The sequence below is a fragment of the Emydura macquarii genome, unplaced genomic scaffold, assembly GCF_026122565.2.
Source record: "Emydura macquarii macquarii isolate MOO-44397 ecotype Brisbane River unplaced genomic scaffold, CSIRO-AGI_Emac_v2 contig_729, whole genome shotgun sequence".
NCBI lineage: Eukaryota > Metazoa > Chordata > Testudines > Chelidae > Emydura > Emydura macquarii.
In genome coordinates, this window is record NW_027130866.1 from 1,387,161 (window position 1) to 1,406,707 (window position 19,547).

The 19,547-nt window shown below is 47.0% G+C and overlaps 1 protein-coding gene across 13 annotated transcripts in view; it reads left to right on the forward strand.

The window, feature by feature from the left end:
• DLG1 (discs large MAGUK scaffold protein 1) overlaps positions 1-19,547 on the forward strand; it is a 302,234-nt gene that overhangs the window by 17,492 nt on the left and 265,195 nt on the right. For all 13 annotated transcript variants that reach the window (XM_067542838.1, XM_067542842.1, XM_067542840.1 and 10 more), the window contains exon 3: positions 9,287-9,453. In XM_067542838.1, the coding sequence (XP_067398939.1) occupies positions 9,287-9,453 (167 nt within the window). The remainder of the gene's footprint in view (positions 1-9,286; positions 9,454-19,547) is intronic.

Below are 19,547 nucleotides of genomic sequence, written 5' to 3' on the forward strand. Positions count from 1 at the left end.
AACTAAGGGATTAGAAAACATGCCTTACTAGTGAAAAGACTCAAAGAGCTCAGTCTGTTTAGTTTAACAAAGAAGGCTGGGTGATGACTTGATTAGTTTATAAGTACATGGGGAACAAATATTTCACAGTAGGTTCTCCAATCTAGCAGAGGAACATATAAACATGATCCAGTGGCTGGAAATTGAAGCTAGACAAATTCAGAATGGAAACTAAGAGTACATTAACATTGTGGGTAACTAACCATTGGAACCATTGGTGGTGGCTTCTCCATCACTGACTATTTTTAAATCAAGATTGGATGTTTTTCTAAAAGATAGGTGCTAGAAATTATTTTGGGGAAGTTTCTGTGACCTGTGCTATACAGAAGGCAGACTAGATGATCACAGTGGTCCCTTTTGACTTTGGAATCTATGAAATTATTTAGATAGAACAAAGCCTTTCAGGAAATCACTCCTTTTATTTGTGGCACTGGGGGAAACTGTGAAAGGTTAGATCTTTTCTTTCCAGAGATAATCTAAATAGATCATTGAGTGCATCACAATCTGCTACCAACTAGCAGCTAATGCTCCTTCTCTCAGTAATCAGGACCCACTTCAGCATGCTTAAAAAATATTCTTATATTGGAGACTTGCAGTGCAGTAACTTGGAGTTCAGACCACACCTTTACTAAACTTTGTCCTGAATTGGTGACTAGAAGGGATGTAAATGTTAGTTAGAAAAGGTAACCATTTAAACTATTAAAATTATATCGGTTAACTGTTTAACTAATATACTTTTTGTCGACCACCGAAAGTATGCGACTCCACTGGCATGTCAGTTCCGCCGACCTAAATCGCGGTAAAATTCGACTTAATAAAACCACCTCTGCAAGTGGCGTAGCACTGAAGTCGAATTCTGTAGGTTGAATGAGTGTCAGTGTAGGGAGAGCACAACATAAATCGATGTCATTGGCCACCGGGAGGTATCCCATAATGCTCTGTTCTGACTGCATTGCATATTCGTAGTCTGCTGCACTGTGGCCAAGTAAACAGGAAATAGCTCCTCCCTGCAAGCCCTGGGAAATTTTGAATTTCCATTTCCCTGTTTGGTCAGCCTGGAGAGAGCTTGCCAGCACAGCTGATCATGGCGACTGCACACCCCAAGTGCACTCCAGCCTGGAGTCGGCCTGAGGTCTTGCATCTCTTCGGTCTGTGGGGTGAGTAGTCTGTTCTGGCTCAGCTCTGAGCAAGCAAAAAAAATTTCGATATCTACAAGAACATATCTTGCAGCATGTTTGAGAAGGGGCACAACAGGGACGTGCAGCAGTGCCACATTAAGATCAGAGCTGAGGCAGGCTTATCAGAAAACTAGGGAAGCTAACATCCATTCTGGCTCCTCACCCAAAACATGCCGCTTTTACAAGGAGCTGCATGTGATTCTCAGTGGAGACCCCACCACTATGCCACCACGCAGCGTTGATACCTTGTGGGAATCCAAGGCCAGAATGAACGAGGACGAGTCCGTGGAGGAGGAGAATGGGGCTGGAGAGTGTGGTATCTCTTCTCCCTGAAAGCCAGCAGCTGTTTGCAACACACGAGCAGCCCACCCAGATACAGGAAACCGTGACTGACCGGAATGCCAGGGAAGGCACATCTGTTGAATATGGACTGCAATTTGCATGTCTTTGGTTATATTCCTTGTCCAGAATCTTGTACCAGCGTGAAAAAGTGATGTATATGGCAGGGGCTGTGCTTCCTCGTACTTGGTGTGCTTAAGCATTGGGCTTACTGTGGAAAAGATTATTTATGTGCACAGGGATGTGCCGAGAATCCTCCATGCATATCTCCAGTACCCTGCAATCCTTTGCAGAAGTTTTCTTGGGAGGGCAGCCTTATTTCTTCCCCTGCAATAGGACACTTTCCTACGCCACTCTGTTATTAATTGTGCTGACATCATCGCAGAACACAGCATAGCAGCATACGGGCCAGGCCTGTAGCTAGATGCTTGTAGCAAATCCTCCCTTTCCACCTCTGTGACCCTCAGCAGGCTGATACCACTCTTGGTTACCTACGGAAGATGGCGCACATTTACAGTAACTGACCAAGAAAGTTTCTGAAGTGTGTGTTGTTGCACAGCCAGGGATGGTTTCTTGGTTCAGCACTCTGCAAGTCTCGAAGCAGGACGTTGTTGCTATGGCCCTTGGGCATCCGCAAATGGATTCCCATTTTTTTACTCCAGAGATGGTTAACCTGTACCCTTTCTTCCGCCTATTAAAAGCCTGATCAATTGGGAGCCTGACATCCATGCTGCTCTAGGGAGCATGGACTTGTGCAGCAGGGACTCCGGGGATTTCCCTAACAAAGATGCACTCACCCCTTACTTACCATGGCTGGAACGGCACTTTGACCCCTGCAATAGTCAGACAATGGTATGCATTTGTAGCCTTCCCTTGGGAATGTTCAGGGGACTTATTTTTACATTGTAACATTGCTTTTTGTCCATGGGATGAGTTAACCAGGGGTACCTTGTGCTTTGCTTCCCTAACAGTGGACAAAGTGGCCTTCAACACACCACCATCTCATACTCCTGCAGAGTGCTTGTTGCAGATTAGTGGAAAATAAACAATCCAGGATGACATGTTTAATGAGCTGATGAACGCCTCCGTGGTTGCTGACACAGAGCTAAAAGCGTGGAGGATTTCATTATCTGCCAGACTGAACATAGACATGAACAACAGGAAGGCAGCACAGGAGCATGAGCATTCAACACAAGAAGATATGCTGTGTATAATGCATGATCAGACAGACATATTGAGGCATCTGGTTGAGCTTCAGGAAGCTCAGTGGCAAGACAGACACCTTCTGCAGCCCCTGCAAAACATTGAGCTAATTCATTCTTTCCTAGCCCCCATCCCAAAGCGGTTTAGGAGGAGGCTGAGCAGGGTGCAGTACGTGCTGCACTCCTCGCCGGTTGAGGTGAGCAGAAAGAGGCGAGAGCCCTTTTAAGGAGTGGGGATGTATGATTCTTTTGTGTGTGCACAGCCAAAATTGGCTCTGTGTCCCTGGCCCCACAAAATGCATGTGGAACGTTCCATTTTTTTCCATTTCCCTCCCTCTGCGAAGGATCACCAATAAAGAGAGTACTGCTTTACAGTTCATTACTCTTTATTTATTGATAACAAGGGAGTAAAGGGAGGGGGAAGGTTGGTTTTGGGGGGGGGAATGGATCGGAGGGGGAAGGTTGGTAGGGGAGAAACATACTGCTTCCCATTTCATTACTGTTCATTGATAAAAAGGCAATAAAGGGAAAAGGAAAGAGGGTGGCACTGGAATGGTGGGTGAGGAGAAGGGGGGGAACTGGCTTGGTGGGGGATGGGTAGGGGATGCGAAGTGAAAGCACAGCACAGATAAGCAATGCACATTACTGTTGTCTCATTGCAAAAATGGTTTTTCAGTGCTTCGCTGAGGTGCAGCACTCTGCAATTGGCTCTCAGCGTTGCAGTGGTATCTGGCTGCTCAACATTTGCAGCCAGCCTATCTGCCTCCACAACACAACCCAATCGGAACTTCTCCCCCTTTGTGTCTCAGACATTATGGAGCACACAGCAGGCAAAGATAACTACTGGGATGTTTTTTTTCACTGAGATCTAGCCTAGTGAGCGGACTGTGCCAGCACGCTTTTAAACGTCCAAATGCACATTCCACCACCATTCAGCACTTGTTGAGCCTATTATTAAAACTCTCCTTATCGCTGTGCAAGTGCTCGGTGTAGGGCTTTCATGAGCAAGGGGAAGGCAGGATCATTATTGGCATTTCAGCATCGCCAATATTTATTTTTTGGGCAGAAAAGAAAGTGCCCGCCTGCATCTTTTTGAATAGACCTGAGTTCCTAAAGATGTGTGTGTCATGCTCCTTTCCAGATCACCCCACGGTGAAGCGTCCCCTGTGATCCACAAGGGCTTGCAACACCATTGAGAAGTATCCCTTTCGGTTTATGTACTCTGTAGCAAGGTGGTCCAGCGCTAAGATAGGGATGTGTGTGCCATCTATCGTCCTGCCACAGCTTGGGAATCCCATTGCGGAAAAGCCTTCCACTATGTCCTCCACGTTTCCCAAAGTCACTACCTTTCTTAGCAGAATATTAATGGCCTGGCACACTTGGATCACAGCTGCTCCCATGATGGATTTACTGACTCCGAATTGATTTCCCAACTGACGGGTAGCAGTCTGGCGTTGCTAACTTCCACAGAGAGATGGCCACTCTCTCCTCCACTGTCAGAGCTGTTCTCAAGCAGGTATTCATGCTTTTCAGGGGTGGGGAGAGCTCTCCGCAAAGTTCAAAGAAAGTGGTCTTTCGCATTTGAAAGTTCCGCAGCCACTGCTCATCCTCCCACACCTTCATAATGATGCGATCTCACCAGTGATCTGCTTGCTTCCCGGGACCAGAAGTGGTGCTCCACCAACTGCAGATGGTGCGTGACAGCCTGCAGCAAACAGGAATTGTTTCATTCTATGGCTTGTAGCAAAGTGGCCTCTCTAACATTGCAATTAGTGCTGTGGCTCCTGTCTCGCCATTGAAAATACTGTAGAATAAATGGTGAGCTGTTTGTGATGCTCACAATAATAGCGCAGAGCTGAGCGGGTTCCATTCTTCTCAGGCAATGGTGTGTGCGCAGCAGAGACTGAAGGGTTTGAAAAAATGGTGCAAAAAAGGAGGTCGTCTGTTTTGGACTGGAACAAGAAGGGGAAGGTGGGGAGTACATTGCATCATGGGAGGATGACAACCTTCCCAAAAGCCTCTGTGGCTAGTTGCACTGTGGGATAGCTACCCACGATGACTTCACTCTGCAGTGTAGACATACCCTAAAAAAAGAGAGAATGGTTAGTTACATTATGGTAACTGTGATTCTTTAAGATATTTTGTCTTTGTGGATTCCACAACCCACTCTCCATCTCTGCTGCTTGGCAGTCTGTCTGTGCTTGGATTTTGAATTAATGAGGGAATTGAGAAGTGGTCAGGGCTGCTTTGCTGTTTGTCCTTGGTTGCTGTTGGTAGCTGTACTGGTGGGAACAAGGATGTGTGTGGTGCAGATGCAGCCCAATGGACACTATTGGTCAAAGATTCTGATCTCGTGTGTTCTTAGTAATTATTTGTATTATTGTGGTGTTTAGGAGCCTTAGTTGTGGACCCAGTACCTTATTGTGCTAGGCTATGTACAAACACAACAAAAGATGTTCCCTGCCTTCAAATGCTTACAGTATAAGACAAGACAAGATATATACAGCTGGATGGGGGAATACAAGGAAGCAATGAGACAATATTGGTCAGCATAATAGGCATTGGTCTCAGCACAAGAGTGGCCAGACTGTTGTCAATTTTTGTTTGTAGGCCTCATGGAAAAAGAATGTTAAGAAGGAATTTGAAGGATAGTAATGAGCATTTTGTAGGTAATTACAGAGAGCTTTTCCCAAGTGAGGGGTGGCAGTGGAGAAAGGCTAGAGGTGCTTGTTTGAAAATTTAACAAGTGGCTATGGAAGTTGGGTTTGTTGTCTGCTTGGAGGTGGCAGTTGACTTGTTGATAGTGAATGGGAGATGTAGGTAGGGTGTGGATAAGATGTAAAGGACCTTGATCGTTAGAGCCCTGCAAATCTGTGGATATCAACGGACCATGGTTGCAAATTGTGGATCGTGTGTGGATACAAATTTTGTATCCATGCAGGGCTCTATTGATAGTGCACTCTAATTGGGGTCTGTTCTGATAAAACATATCCATGAACCAGTGTTAGTGTGAAGTTCAGAGTCCATCAGTAACTCTCAAGTGGAAATAGACTCTTCCTAGATCACTTAATGTTTTTACCTACCTATTTTAGGAACTAGCCTTTTGTTTAAAAGGCTCACTCTAGAATGCAGAACATTGTGACTGGTGTTTTTGTTGTTTGGGTTTTGTGGTTTTTTTTTTTTTTTTTTTTTTTTTTTTTTTTTTTAAACAATTTGTCTGTTATTTTTTGGGAAAGTTGAAGTTCCCCTTCTGGCACTTTTCAGGTTGACTGGTTCAAACATTAGAAAAGTGATACACAAATAAACTTTTGGTATTGTTCTCCAACCTATGCTACTCTTTAGGAATCTTGGGCATCTGATTTTGAGGAATTGTAGAATATGATATTCAGAATATGTTTTACAAGTGTATGAAAAGTCTTTGTACTCTGTAGAATTGGTGTGCATGTATCTCCTCTAAACTTCCATTTTACTGTTTACATGTTGAATTTAATCTGTTGAGTTTGTATTAAGATGCAAGAAATCCTTATTGAGCAGTGTCTCCCTTTGCTTTGGTGCTGCTTTTCTTCAATGCAAACGTTAAAAAAAAAAAAAAAAAAAAAAAAAAAAAAAAAGTTGGACACTGTCACTGTCTACTTTTTCATGTTAAATTGAATGATAGTTATTGTCTTGATACATTGTGAAATTCTAAAAAAATGTCCAGGTGCCAAATATGCATCTAGATGAACTCAAGCATGAATTTTGTACAGAATCTGGGCATATACATGTGCACATGGCCAACAGCCATCTGAAATTATAGGTCTGTAACTTCTTTCAGGATTCAAGTGAATAGAATCAGAGGTGTTAAATGTAATATTTAATTTATTTTTATTCTCAGTTAGTAAAAACTAAATTAGGACAAACAAATCTAGAACTGCTATCTAAATTAAACTCTTTTAAGGAAGCTGTAATTCACAGTCAACTATTCTGCTGTGTTTTAGGCGAATGTGTGAAAGTAGTCCTAAATAGAAGTGTACTTTTGCATCTCTTTCAAGGAGTCAATAATAGATTAACTTTCAGCAATTCGTATAAGATATATATGCAGTTTAAAAAAAGTGTAAGGGCCAGATTTTTAAAAGCTATCTAGGGGTTGTCGCACTCAGCATCACAATTTAGGATCCTTAATCTCATATTCAAAAGGGTTTGCATTTTGGAATCTAAATCCCATTGATGGTGGATGACATTTAGACTCCAGTATCTCTAAATCTCTTTTGAAAAGGAGATTTAGGCTTCTAAATCAGTTGACCATTGTGATGTGGAGTACAACAGTGCCTATAAATAGCTTTTAAAAATCTGTGCCTAAATATAATTTGTGTTCATTTAAATCAAGAACTCTTTTCCCGTGAAGACTGAATTTTGCTATACCCCCATAGCTATTAGTTCTGTCCTCATTGTTATTTGTTAGGGTCAGTAAATTAGGCAAGCATTTCTTCTTGAAGCTAAAAAATTACAAAACAATGCTTTAGCTGACATGCAGTGCTATAGCTCCAGAATTTACCCCAAAACCCTGTCCTCTGGGATCATAAATAGAATCATAGAATATTAGAGATGGAAGAGACCTCCAGGGAATCATGTAGTCCAACCCCCTGCTCCAAGCAGAACTAACCTCAGCTAAACCATCCCAGCCAGGGCTTTGTCAAGCCGCAGCTTAAAAACCTCCAAAGATGGAGATTCTACCACCTCCCTACGTAACCCATTCCAGTGCTTCACAACCCTCCTAGTGAAAAACATTTTCCTAATATCCAACCTAGACCTCCCCCACTGCAACTTGAGACCATTGCTCCTTGTTCTGTCATCTACTACCATTGAGACCAGCCTAGCTCCCCCTCCCTGGAACCCCCTTTCAGGTAGTTAAAGGCTGCTATCAGATCCTCTCCCATTCTTCTCTTTTGCAGACTAAACAAACCTAGTTTCCTCAGCCTCTCATAAGTCTTGTGTTCCAGCCCCCTTATGATTTTTGTTGCCCTCTGCTGGACTTTCTCTAACTTGTCCACATCCTTTTTGTAGTGGGGGGCCCAAAACTGGACACACTACTCCAAATGCTGCCTCACCAATGCCAAATAGAGGGGAATAATCACTTCCCTCGATCTGTTAGCAATGCTCCTACTAATGCAGCCCAATATGCTATTAGCCTTCTTGGCAACCAGGGCACACTGCTGACTCATATCCAGCTTCTTGTCCACTGTAACCCCCAGTCCTTTTCTGCAGAACTGCTTCCTACCTTGTCGGTCCCCAGTCTGTGGCTGTGCATGTTATTCTTCCGTCCTAAGTGGAGGACTCTGCACTTGTCCTTGTTGAACCTCATCAGATTTCTTTTGGCCCAATCCTCCAGTTTGTCTAGGTCCCCCTGTATCCTATCCCTACCTTCCAGGGTATCTACCACTCCCCCTAGCTTAGTGTCATCTGCAAACTTGCTGAGGGTGCAATCTACCCCCTCCTTCCGATCATTAATGAAGATGTTGAACAAAACTGGCCCCAGGACCGATCCCTGGGGCACTCCGCTTGTGACCGGCTACCAGCTAGATATGGAGCCGTTGATCATTACCCATTGAGCCCGATGATCTAGCCAGTTCTCTATCCATCTTATAGACTATTCATCCAACCTATACATTTTTAATTTGCTGATAAGAATACTGTGGGAGACTGTATCAAAAGCTTTGCTAGTCAAGGTATATCACATCCACCGCTTTCCCCACATCCACAGAGCCAGTCACCTCTTCAGAGAAGGCTATCAGATTGGTCAGGCATGACTTTCCCTTGGTGAATCCATGTTGACTGTTCCTGATCACCTTCCTCTCTTCCAAGTGCCTTAAAATGGATTCCTTGAGGACCTGCTCCATGATTTTTCCAGGGATTGAGGTGAGGCTGACCGGTCTGTAGTTCCCTGGATCCTCTTTCTTCCCTTTCTTGAAGATGGGTACTATATTTGCCTTTTTCCAATCATCAGGGAGCTCCCTCAATTGCCACGAGCTTTCAAAGATAATAGCCAATGGCTCTGAAATCACATCAGCCAACTCCCTCAGCACCCTAGGATGCATTGCATCTGGCCCCATGGACTTGTGTATGTCCAATCTTTCTAAATAGTCTTGAACCTGTTCGTTCAGCACTGAGGGATGTTCACCTCCTCCCCATTTTAATTTGGGAATTAAAACTATGTATATGTCTGAAAAGATTTGCATAATCTTAGATTTTTTTAAATGGAAAAATGCATTCCTTTTTCTTGCAAGAAGATAGTTCAATCTTAAAATTAGAAATGTTGCATCTGGTAAGTAACTTATTTTGTTAGCTTTTTACTGTATTAATTAGTCAATCAGTGATATGTACTACTTTTACCAAGGCAATTCTGCTTTAAATCTCAGTCTTTATTTTGTTATGTTTCTAAAATGTTATATAGTCTTGTGCAGTTTTTTAAAGCTTACTTAAAAAGAAACACACTACAATTATATTAGTAAATATAACATCTCATTGCTGAACCATTTTTCACTTTTCTAGATATTCAAGAATTTTATGAAGTGACCTTACTGGACAATCCAAAATGTATTGAACACTCTAAGCCATCTGAACCAGTACAGCCTATAAATACCTGGGACTTCTCCAGCCTTCCAAGCACAACAGTGACATCAGAAACAGTGCCAAGCAGCCTTAGCCCAAGTACAGAGGTATGGTGTGGATGATGTTCCTATTTACCTCCGTTCTTGAGCAAGCAATGAAGAGGGTGGATATCAAGTTTTTGCTTTTATTCCTCACTCCCTTTTCTTGTCAGAAATATTTGTATTCATGGGAAATTTCCTAAATTACGTTTTTCCATCAACAATCTTAATCACAGAAAGACTGTTGTAGAAATAACTTCTTTAAACACTAGATATTAGAGAGTATCTATTAAACAATAACTCCAGATTCTGTTACTGTGTCCTTAAAGAACACAGAGGCTTCCAATAACTAATGGCTCATAATTGTCACACCTAGCCATTGAAACTTGAGATCAGATCTAGCCATACTTAGGATCCAGTGGTGGTAACATGTTCTATCAGTATTTCACTTCCTTGAAATGATTTGCTTGAAAATCCCAGCTGTTTGTATTAGTGGCCCTCTTTTGTTACTCTTAAGAATATGGCTGCTACCCACATCAAGGAATGGAGAAAGGTCCAGTTGGCTGAGTCAAGCAGAGCAGTTCATGCTCTTCTAGTGCAGGAACTGAATGTGCAGCCTCTATATTAATTCCAGGCCTTTTCTCTAAGAGGCAGAGATTAGGGCTGATATTTTCAAAGCCGTATAGGAGGTTTGGCTATCCAATTCGCATTAGTTTTAAGGGGAATTCAAGGACCAATTTTTTTTAGGTGGCTTTGAAAATCTCAGTCTAGAAATAACTTTATCCCATGAGACAGTGTAAATTGCTAGCACTAGATTACCGTGACTCATGAACAAGTTGGAATTCTTCCCTCATTAAAATTTTTAAGTTTATAACTTTTAAAGAGCGTGGTTTATGCTGAAAATCATTCTGGGATTCCATGTTTTGCCCAAAGTAGCAAATGTTATACATATCTTTTAAAAATACACTAGATATGATTTTAGGAATTGGAGCAATGCACCTTACTTAATTTTTAACAAAAGTGATTGAAATGGCAAAGCCAGAGTTGTGTAAGACATCTAGATGATCTCCTACACATCACATGTTCATGTCTCTAATCTACTAGAAACTGTGAGTGTGTGAACAAAATGAAAGAGAATGTGCTGGCTCATACTTGGGCTTTGACAAATTTCTTACAAAAGGTTGTTGTGGAAACTAAGTCATGCAATGAGAGAGAAGTAGCAACTGTCTGAGAGAGGGGAAACAAGGAATAAAATGTCAATTTCAACATGGCAGAAGAGTAAAGAATGTGCCAAGATTCTTTAGTAGAATCTGTTTATTATGAAAAATAGGGTGGCAAAATTTGTAGATTATATATTGAGTTTCTTCAAGATGAGGGACAACTGAAGAACATCTGAGGGGGCCTAACAAAGTAGGTGAATGTGCACTCTGAGATGAAATTTTGTGTTGACAAATGTAAAGTAGTGCACATTTAAATGAATAATTTGAACTTTTTGTATGCGTTAATGGGTTCTTAATTGCCTGTTACCATTCAGGAAAAATACCTGAGTGCCATTGTGGTCATCTTAATGAAAACATGATCAATGTGCAATAATGATTAATTTTAAAAAAAGCAAATAATGTTTTAAGATGCCTAAGCAATAGGATGAATGCTATTTTTAGTGTGCCAGGTTGAACTCCACTAGTGTGAGTCTGTCTACTTGGACTGGGAGGCTTGCTCACAGCTGCAGTGTAGACATACCCTAGATGCCCTTAAGAGTTCTGAATGTGGCTTATATCTGCACTTTATGCCAAAGTGTTGACTTGAAATTCTATCTCTTATGCTTGATTGGTGCATGGGTGGCAGCTCTCTACTTATTTAATAGTAATTTATAGAAGTGCTTCTTGTGGTTCCATGGCTAAAGTAGAGTTTGTTTGCACTTAAAACAGGGATTCATCCACCTATGTATGAAGAATACAGTATATCAGTCTCAAAATTACTGCATTTATTCTTTGAACACAGAATAAAATTTTCGGAGAATTTACAGGCAATTTGGTTAGTTTGAGTCAAATAATGAAAAAAGGGGTCTCTACCCTGAATCATTTTAATAATGGAATAACACTAGCATTGTCAACCTCAAATGTTCAAAATTTAGTCAAGCTTCTAAAGACATTGGCTTTAAAATTTTGAGACTTACAAACAAGTTTTTTTTTTCTTTGCCTTCTGGTTTCTGAGCCTTTGAGGCGCACACAGGTCACATTTTCAAACTCTTTTCTTTAACCATGGGGGATTGAAACTTTAAAAATAACCCCACCCCCAAGAGTCTCATGTAGTCTCTTCATTTCAGCAACTGGGACTTTCAGGAAAACACCAAATGTGAGCTTTGTGATTAAAATAATGAGTTGCAACATGGTTAACCTACATATTTCAAACTTCACATATAGCTAAAACTAAATAAAATATTGTGCATAGGCTGCATGTTTGATTGATTGTGCCCCTGTGCCTCCCATTATTCTTCATAATGGAAAGATTTTCCAACAGGAGCTCACAAATGTTTTACTACTGAGAATTCCATGGAGAACTGTCCTCTTTGAAAATGACTGCCATCTCCCATTGTTTTTAATGGATATTGGGTCACAGGCTGCTCTTAAAGGTGGATCATTGTCTTTGGAAATAATGGAAGATAGCCGTTTTGAAAGAAAGTAATTCTTCCTGAATATCTGTAAAGGAGAATATTTTGAGCACCAGTCTCGATCAGGTAAACTTTCCATTGTGCAAAATAGTGGCACAGAATGACCGTTCATCTTAAATTGTTCCTTACCAAAACCTACTTGTTGACCAGATCTTAATAAGGAGGTCAGAAGCAGGAAACCAGGGATGTGGTGGCTAGGAATGCAAATTAGTTTGTGTATGTCTATGTGCATGGGGATTTAGAGATGAGGAGCAGAGAAGAAAACTGGTGTGTGTTTGCAAGAGGCTGTAGGGGTGTATGAGGGAAGAGGGGATTTGGTGCCTGAGCTCAGGAATGTAGTGTGATGCAAGAGGTAAGGGGAAATGTTGGTTAACACTCCAGCTATCCTGGTGATTTAAGGTTGATTCTTCATAATTTCAAATCACAGAGTTTGTTTACTTTTCATGTATTTAAATTTATAATTATAAAACAAAAAATATAAAAATAAGTCTTGGAAGAGCTCCCAGTGGAAGAGCCTGCTGATTTTGTGACCCTAATCAACTGAACCTGTTTGCTTTAAGCTTCACTTGATCTGAGTAGGCTCCATCCCTGTCTTTTTCCTTAGCGCCTCTGACAAATTTCCAGGACAAAGGCCTGTCAGTCTTACTCCTTCTCAGAATGGAAATGCTACACAGCTGTTATAGGGCCTCAAGACAGGTTTTCACTTTTCAGACCCTTCATAGTTTAAACAGTCTCCTCCAGAATGTCAACTGTGTGGAAGCTCTGGGTTTACAGTTTAACTCTCAGGGACATGTGATAGTGAAGGAAGCAGATGCACAGATTTTGGAAGGGTTTCTAAAACATAATTTTCTCTCTTCGAGTGATTGCTCACATCCATTCCATTATAGGTGTGTGCGCGCCCCGTGCACAGATTCCTGGAACTTTTTCCCCTTAGCAAGCCCCGCAGGTTCGGCAGAGGCGCCCCCTGGAGTGCCATGCTCATGCCGCGGTATATAGGGCGCTGCCGATCCTGCAGGCCCTCAGTTCCTTCTTTCCGCCTGTGATGGTTGCTGGAACGTCTGCCTCTTGCATATCTCAAGTAGCCTCCCTTAGCATTCTAGTGCTTTTCTTTGTTAGTTGATTGTGATAGTTTACAACTCCTTAGTAGATAAGTAGCTAGCAAATAAGTGCCCTTCAGGGCCACGTTAGACCAATGCCTGGCTCCACCGGCTTCAAAGCCTGCACCATTTGTGCTAAAGTTTTCTCCGTGAGTAATCCTCACAACCGCTGCCTCCGATGCCTCGGAGAGCAGCACAGATGAGAGAAATGTAAAATTTGTAAAGTCTTCAAGCCAGCACCCAAAAAGAGCAGGATGCCTGGCTAAAGGCTATCCTGATGGAGTCCGTGCTCCGGCCGGACTCCGAGCCATCGAGATCGCCGGCGGCACCGAGCGTCTCCTCGGTGCGGAGCGCCCCGACGACACCGGCACCAAAACTAGTGGTGCCAAAGAAGAAGATGCGGCCCGAGGCTGCACACATGGACTCCTCCCTGCGACCGGTACTGCAGGGAGCGACTCGGGAGATGCCCAGCCACGTGCCGTGGAGGTTACTCTGGCACCGGCATCTCCTCACAGGGAGCCTCCCCCGACTCCTCGGGATGGGGGAGCGCCTCTGCAAGAGCCATCGACGCCGGAGGCTTTCGCGGTGGCACGTGCCCTCATGGGCCTGCTCACGCCTCCGTCCCCCCCTTGGCCGATGGCTCTGGGACCGGCATCTCGGAGTAAACCCGCGATGCGTTGCCCCAGTGGGTGGTGGAGACAGGAGTCGAGGTCTCCCCCCAGACGGTCAAGGAGGGTCGAGAGTGCGGGCTCCCCTCCTAGCTCCGACTCTTAAGTTGTCGAGCTCCTCGACACGGCGGCACCGAAGGCGGTCGAGAGGCAAACCCGCGAGGTGACGCCGATCCAGTTCCGCCTCGTGCAGGCATCATAGCTCCGACTCCAATACCTTGGTATGGAGCCTCGCTCGGCACCGATCCCCAACTCTGGTGCATAGCCTGGAGCAGTCACTGTCTCTGATGCGGGCGAAGGTCGCTGCACCGCCTGCCACTGCACCGCCGGCTCTGGCTCCGTCTGCCTCGGCACCGCCTGCCCCAGCACCGTTCGTCTCGGCACCACGGAGTAGGCTACGCTCTCGCTCCGTCTCGAGGAGACATAGGCAGCACCGCTCCCACTCCCAAGGTGGGAAACGTCACCACAAAAGATTGAGGCGCAGGGGGAGTTCTACATCCCATTCCTCCAGCAGCTCGTCCCCCCCGACGACATCAGAGACGTCGGCACTGGCGCTCCTCATCGTCATCTAGGGGCCGCTCCGCAACCCGGGGCGACAAATGACGGTCTAGCGGCTCCGGATCCCAAGCACGCCAGCCTCTGCAGGCACCGATGCAGGCAACGGCGTGGCTCCAAGGCCCCTGGCAGTGGCCGTAGTGGGGGCCGTGGGGTACCCAGATGGGCCAGGGCACTGCGTCCATCCACTCTTCGGTGGCCCAGCCAGCACCCCCGCCTCCGGGCCAACTCATCCTCTGATGAGGGCTCAGACCCCGAGGAGGGTCCCTCCACGGGGCCCCTCCCGCAGACTTCTTCCTCCTCCCCAGATGAGGTGGTGGCTAGGGACCGTAAGGCCCCCCTCTTTGACTTCAGGACCTACCAGGACCTGCTAAAGTGGGTGGCGGATAACCTCAACATGGACCTCAAAGAGATGTCTGAGGAGGAAGACCCTCTCTTTGGGTCATCTGGCTTTGTGGGACCATTGTGTGTCGCTCTCCCGGTGCACGAGAGGGTCATGAAACTCGCCAAGGCCTTCTGGCAGACCCCCTCTTCCGTAGCCCCTACCTCCAAGGCAGCAGAAAGGAAATACTATGTCCCCAAAGAGGGTTTTGACTTCTTGTATACCCACCTTGCCCTGGGAACACTGGTTGTTGATGCTGTCAACCAGCGTGACCGACAGGGTGGCCAGGGCAGCACCCCAAAAGATAAGGACAGCAAGAAGCTGGACCTTTTTGGCTGTAAGGTTTACTCCACTGCGGCACTGCAGCTACGTGTCGCCAACCACCAGGTGCTCCTGGGGAGGTATAACCTCAACTTGTGGTCTTCACTACACAGGTTCCAGTCGGTGTTGCCACCAGATCAGGCCGCGGACTTTGCCACTGTGACCCGGGAAGGAGCGGCAGTGGCGAATGCGGCATTACAGTCAGCCAGCCATGTGGCAGATGCCGCCAACAGGATGATGGCTTTGGCCATCGGCATGCGCCACTGCTTCTGGCTGCAATCTTCAGAATTATCCCAGGAGGTCCAGCAAACAATACAGGACCTTCCGTTTGAGGGGCGGGGGGGGGACTCTTCTCTGATAAGACAGATTAGAAGCTCCAAAGATTTGCGGGCCACCCTATGGTCCCTAGGGCTCTACACCCTGCAGGCCGCGAGATGTCAATCTTGGCCTCAGGCCCAGAGGCAACCACCACCGCCTCCCAGGCCAGGCCCCAGACTCGCCCAACCCAGGAGAGGTTGGGATCACTTCAGGACGCCCCATTGCCGTGACTGCCAGGGGTCCTCAGCGGGGCCCCAGCAAGGCCCAAGCAAGGGCAACAATGGAAATAAACGGTTTTGACAGTGCGCACGAGGGTGGCACTCCTTCATTGCCCCTGGATCTCTCCCGGCCCTTTGCCCAGAGGCTTCGGCCCTATTATGCCGAATGGGAATCCATCACCTCGGACCGCTGGGTCCTCGGCATAGTCCTCAGGGGCTATGCCCTTCGTCTTACGGCCTTCCTCCCGGACTCTCCACCTATCCAATCCCTCTTCAGGGACCCTGCTCACAAGCAGCTGCTTGTACAGGAGGTCAACTCCCTCCTCTCACTCGGAGCGGTAGAAGAAGTTCCCCCACAGGAACGGGGGAGGGGATTTTATTCACGGTACTTCCTAATCCCCAAGGCCAAGGGGGCCTGAGGCCCATATTAGACTTCCACCGTCTGAACAGATTCATCAGACGTATCAGGTTTCACATGGTTTCCCTAGCCTCCATCATTCCCACCCTAGATCCAGGGGACTGGTACACTGCCCTTGACCGCAAAGATGCGTATTTCCATGTTACTATCCTCCCCCATCACAGAAGGTTCCTCAGGTTCGTGGTAGCTGGCTGCCACTACCAATTCTCGGCCCTGCCCTTTGGCCTCTTGTCAGCCCCCAGGGTCTTTACGAAGTGTATGGCCGTGGTAGCAGCCTATCTCCGCCGCAAAGGAGTCCAGATCTTCCCGTACCTGGACGACTGGCTGATCCGGGGCAGGTCCAGGGCTCATGTGAGGAACAGCCTAACACTCACCTGCGCGACATGCACCAGACTGGGGCTGCTCACCAACGAGCAGAAGTCCACGCTCACCCCGGTGCAGCTCATAGATTTCATAGGGGCCACCCAAGATGCCACCCAGGCCAGAGCCTTTCACCCATGGCCTCGGTTCGAGATCATGGCTGCCATAATTATCGAATTACACAGGTCCCCCACGACGACAGCCAGGCACTGCCTTCAGCTGTTGGGACATATGGCGGCGTGCACGTATGTAGTGAGGCTGGCTCGCCTCAAACTCAGGCCTCTCCAAGGGTGGTTGTATGTACCAGCCAGACATTCGTTGAACAGGGTGGTCACAGTTCCCACCCAGGTACTGTCCTCCCTAGACTGGTGGAGGAACCCAGGGGAGGTTCTGAAGGGTGTTCCCTTCAGAGACTTGGCTCCTTCAATGACTCTCATAACAGATGCCTCAGATGTGGGATGGGGGGCCCACATCAGCAAAGACTTGAGCACCCGGCGGCTCTGGTCACCGGACGAAAGAGCCCTCCATATCAATGTCAGGGAGCTGAGGGCAGTCCACCTGACCTGCAAGGTCTTCCTCAGGTTCCTGAAGGGCAAGATGATTCACGTTCTCACGGACAATTCGGCGGCCATGTTCTGTATGAACAGGCAGGGGGGAGCGTGCTCCTCGGCTTTATGCCAGGAGGCTACGCGACTGTGGGACTTGGCTGTGAGGCACGACTTCCACGTCTCTGCCTCTCACCTCCCCGGGATCAGGAACGATGAGGCGGACCGCCTCAGCAGGTCGTTCTTACCCTGCCACGATTGGTCGCTGCACTAGGAGGTGGTAGATTCAATCTTCCGGAAGTGGGGAGCTCCCCAACTGGACTTGTTCACGTCGTCCTCAAACAGGAAGTGCCCAAGGTTCTGTTAGCTCCGAGATTGCGAGCCGGGCTCCTGCTCCGACGCGTTCCTTCTAGACTGGACGGGGACCCTCACGTATGCATTTCCCCCCATCCCACTCCTACCCAAGGTCCTCTTGAAAATCAGGAGGGACAGAGTGGACATGATACTGATTGCGCCAGCTTGGCCACGGCAGCACTGGTACAGCATGCTGCTTGACCTGTCCATTGATCCGCCGATCCTGCTCCCGAGGCGCTACGACCTGCTTTCCCAGGACCAGGGTCGCCTGCTGCACCCAGACCTGGACTCCCTCCACCTGGTGGCATGGAGACTCCGTAGCTGAAGGAGGGAGAGAGAGCCTGCTCCATACAGGTCCAGCAGGTTCTGCTTGGCAGCAGGAAACCTTCCACTCAGGTGGTGTACCGGGCCAAGTGGAAGCGTTTTACCTGTTAGGCGGAATCCTGGGGTATCCCACCGAGCAGTTCGCCAATACAGGCGATTTTGAAGTACCTGCTCCATCTAAAGCTCCAGGGTCTAGCACTGGCCTCCCTGAAGGTTCATCTGGCGGCTGTCTCGGCCTTCCACCAGCCAGTGGAAGGACGATCCCTGTTCTCCCACCCAATGTCAGTCAGGTTCCTCAAGGGGGTGGAGAGGCTATACCCGCAGGTCCATGACCCGGTGCCTCCCTGGGATTTGAACCTGGTCCTCACCATGTTGACAGGATCCCCCTTTGAGCCCATGGCTACATGCCTGCTGCTCGTCATCTCTTTGAAGGTAGCCTTCCTGGTGGCCATTACATCGGCTAGGAGGTTCTCCGAGATAAAAGCTTTGACCTCAGAGCCCACCTACACGGTCTTCTACAAAGATAAGGTCCAACTGAGACTCCATCCGGCTTTCCTGCCTAAGGTGGTGTCTCAGTTTCATTATAACCAGGGTATCTTCTTCCCCGTGTTTTTTCCTAAACCACATAGTTCGGAGGAGGAGCGGAGATGGCACTCCCTGGATGTCAGACGAGCCCTCGCCTACTACATCGAGTGGACCAGGCTGTTCCGGAAGTCAACACAGCTGTTTGTGGCAGTGGCGGACCGGATGAAGGGCTCACCTGTCTCCACCCAGTGCATCTCCGCCTGCATCAGGACCTGTTACGAACGGGCGAAGGTGCCGCTTCCAGGAGCTGTGACAGCGCACTCAACCAGAGCCCAGGTCTCATCTGCGGCCTTCCTGGGGAGACTGCCCCTGCAGGGGATCTGCAGAGCAGCGACCTGGTTGTTGGTCCACACCTGCACATCCCACTATGCCATCGTGCAGCAGGCGAGAGAGGATGCGGGCTTCAGCAGAGCTGTACTGATGAGCAGCTTGCCGATGACTCCTACCCACCTCCAAGGTATGGCTGTTTAATCACCTATATTGGAATGGATATGAGCAATCACTTGAAGAGAGAAAACAGGGTTACTTACCAGTAACTGTAGTTCTTTGACATGTGTTGCTCATATCCATTCCACACCCACCCTCCGTCCCCATTGTTGGAGTCGGCAGAAAGAAGGGACTGAGGGCCCATGAGGGCATGAGAGCGGCACTCCAGGGGGCGCCTGAGCTGACCCTGCGGGGCTTGCTAAAGGAAAAAAGTTCCAGGAATCTGTGCATGGAGCATGCACACATCTATAATGGAATGGGTATGAGCAACACATCTCGAAGAACAACAGTTACTGGTAAGTAACCTTGTTTTCTATTGCTTGTAGCAGGGTGGCTTGAGTAATGTCGCAATTTTCCATTCTGTGGCTTCTCTCTTTACCTTGGAAATATTGCAGGATTAGTTGTGAGGTGTTTGTGATGCTCACAATGATGCTGAGAGCTGAGCGGGCTCCATGCTTCTCTGGCAATGTGATATTCGCGGCAGAGCCAGGGTTTCGAAAGTGGCATGAAAAAAGTATTCGTCTGGTTGTTGGCATCGGGGGGGGGAAGGGAGGACATTGCATCATGGGAGGCTGAAGACTTTCCCAAAAGCCCCTACAGCTAGTTGCACTGTGGGGTAGATATCTGCGGTGCACTGCTCTGCTTATCGATACAAGCGTGGCTGGGGAGGGATGCACTCCCCTGATGCAATGAATGTGGTGTCGTCATGTCCAACTGACTTCATTAGTTCGGCCGGTGAATGTTGACTGAAATTAAATCAGCTTCACTTTGCAGTGTAGACATACCCTCAACCATGGCAGGGAAAAAGAGTGACTGGTGAGAGAAACCATCTTGAATAAAGCCTGTAATTTACTAGGTTTA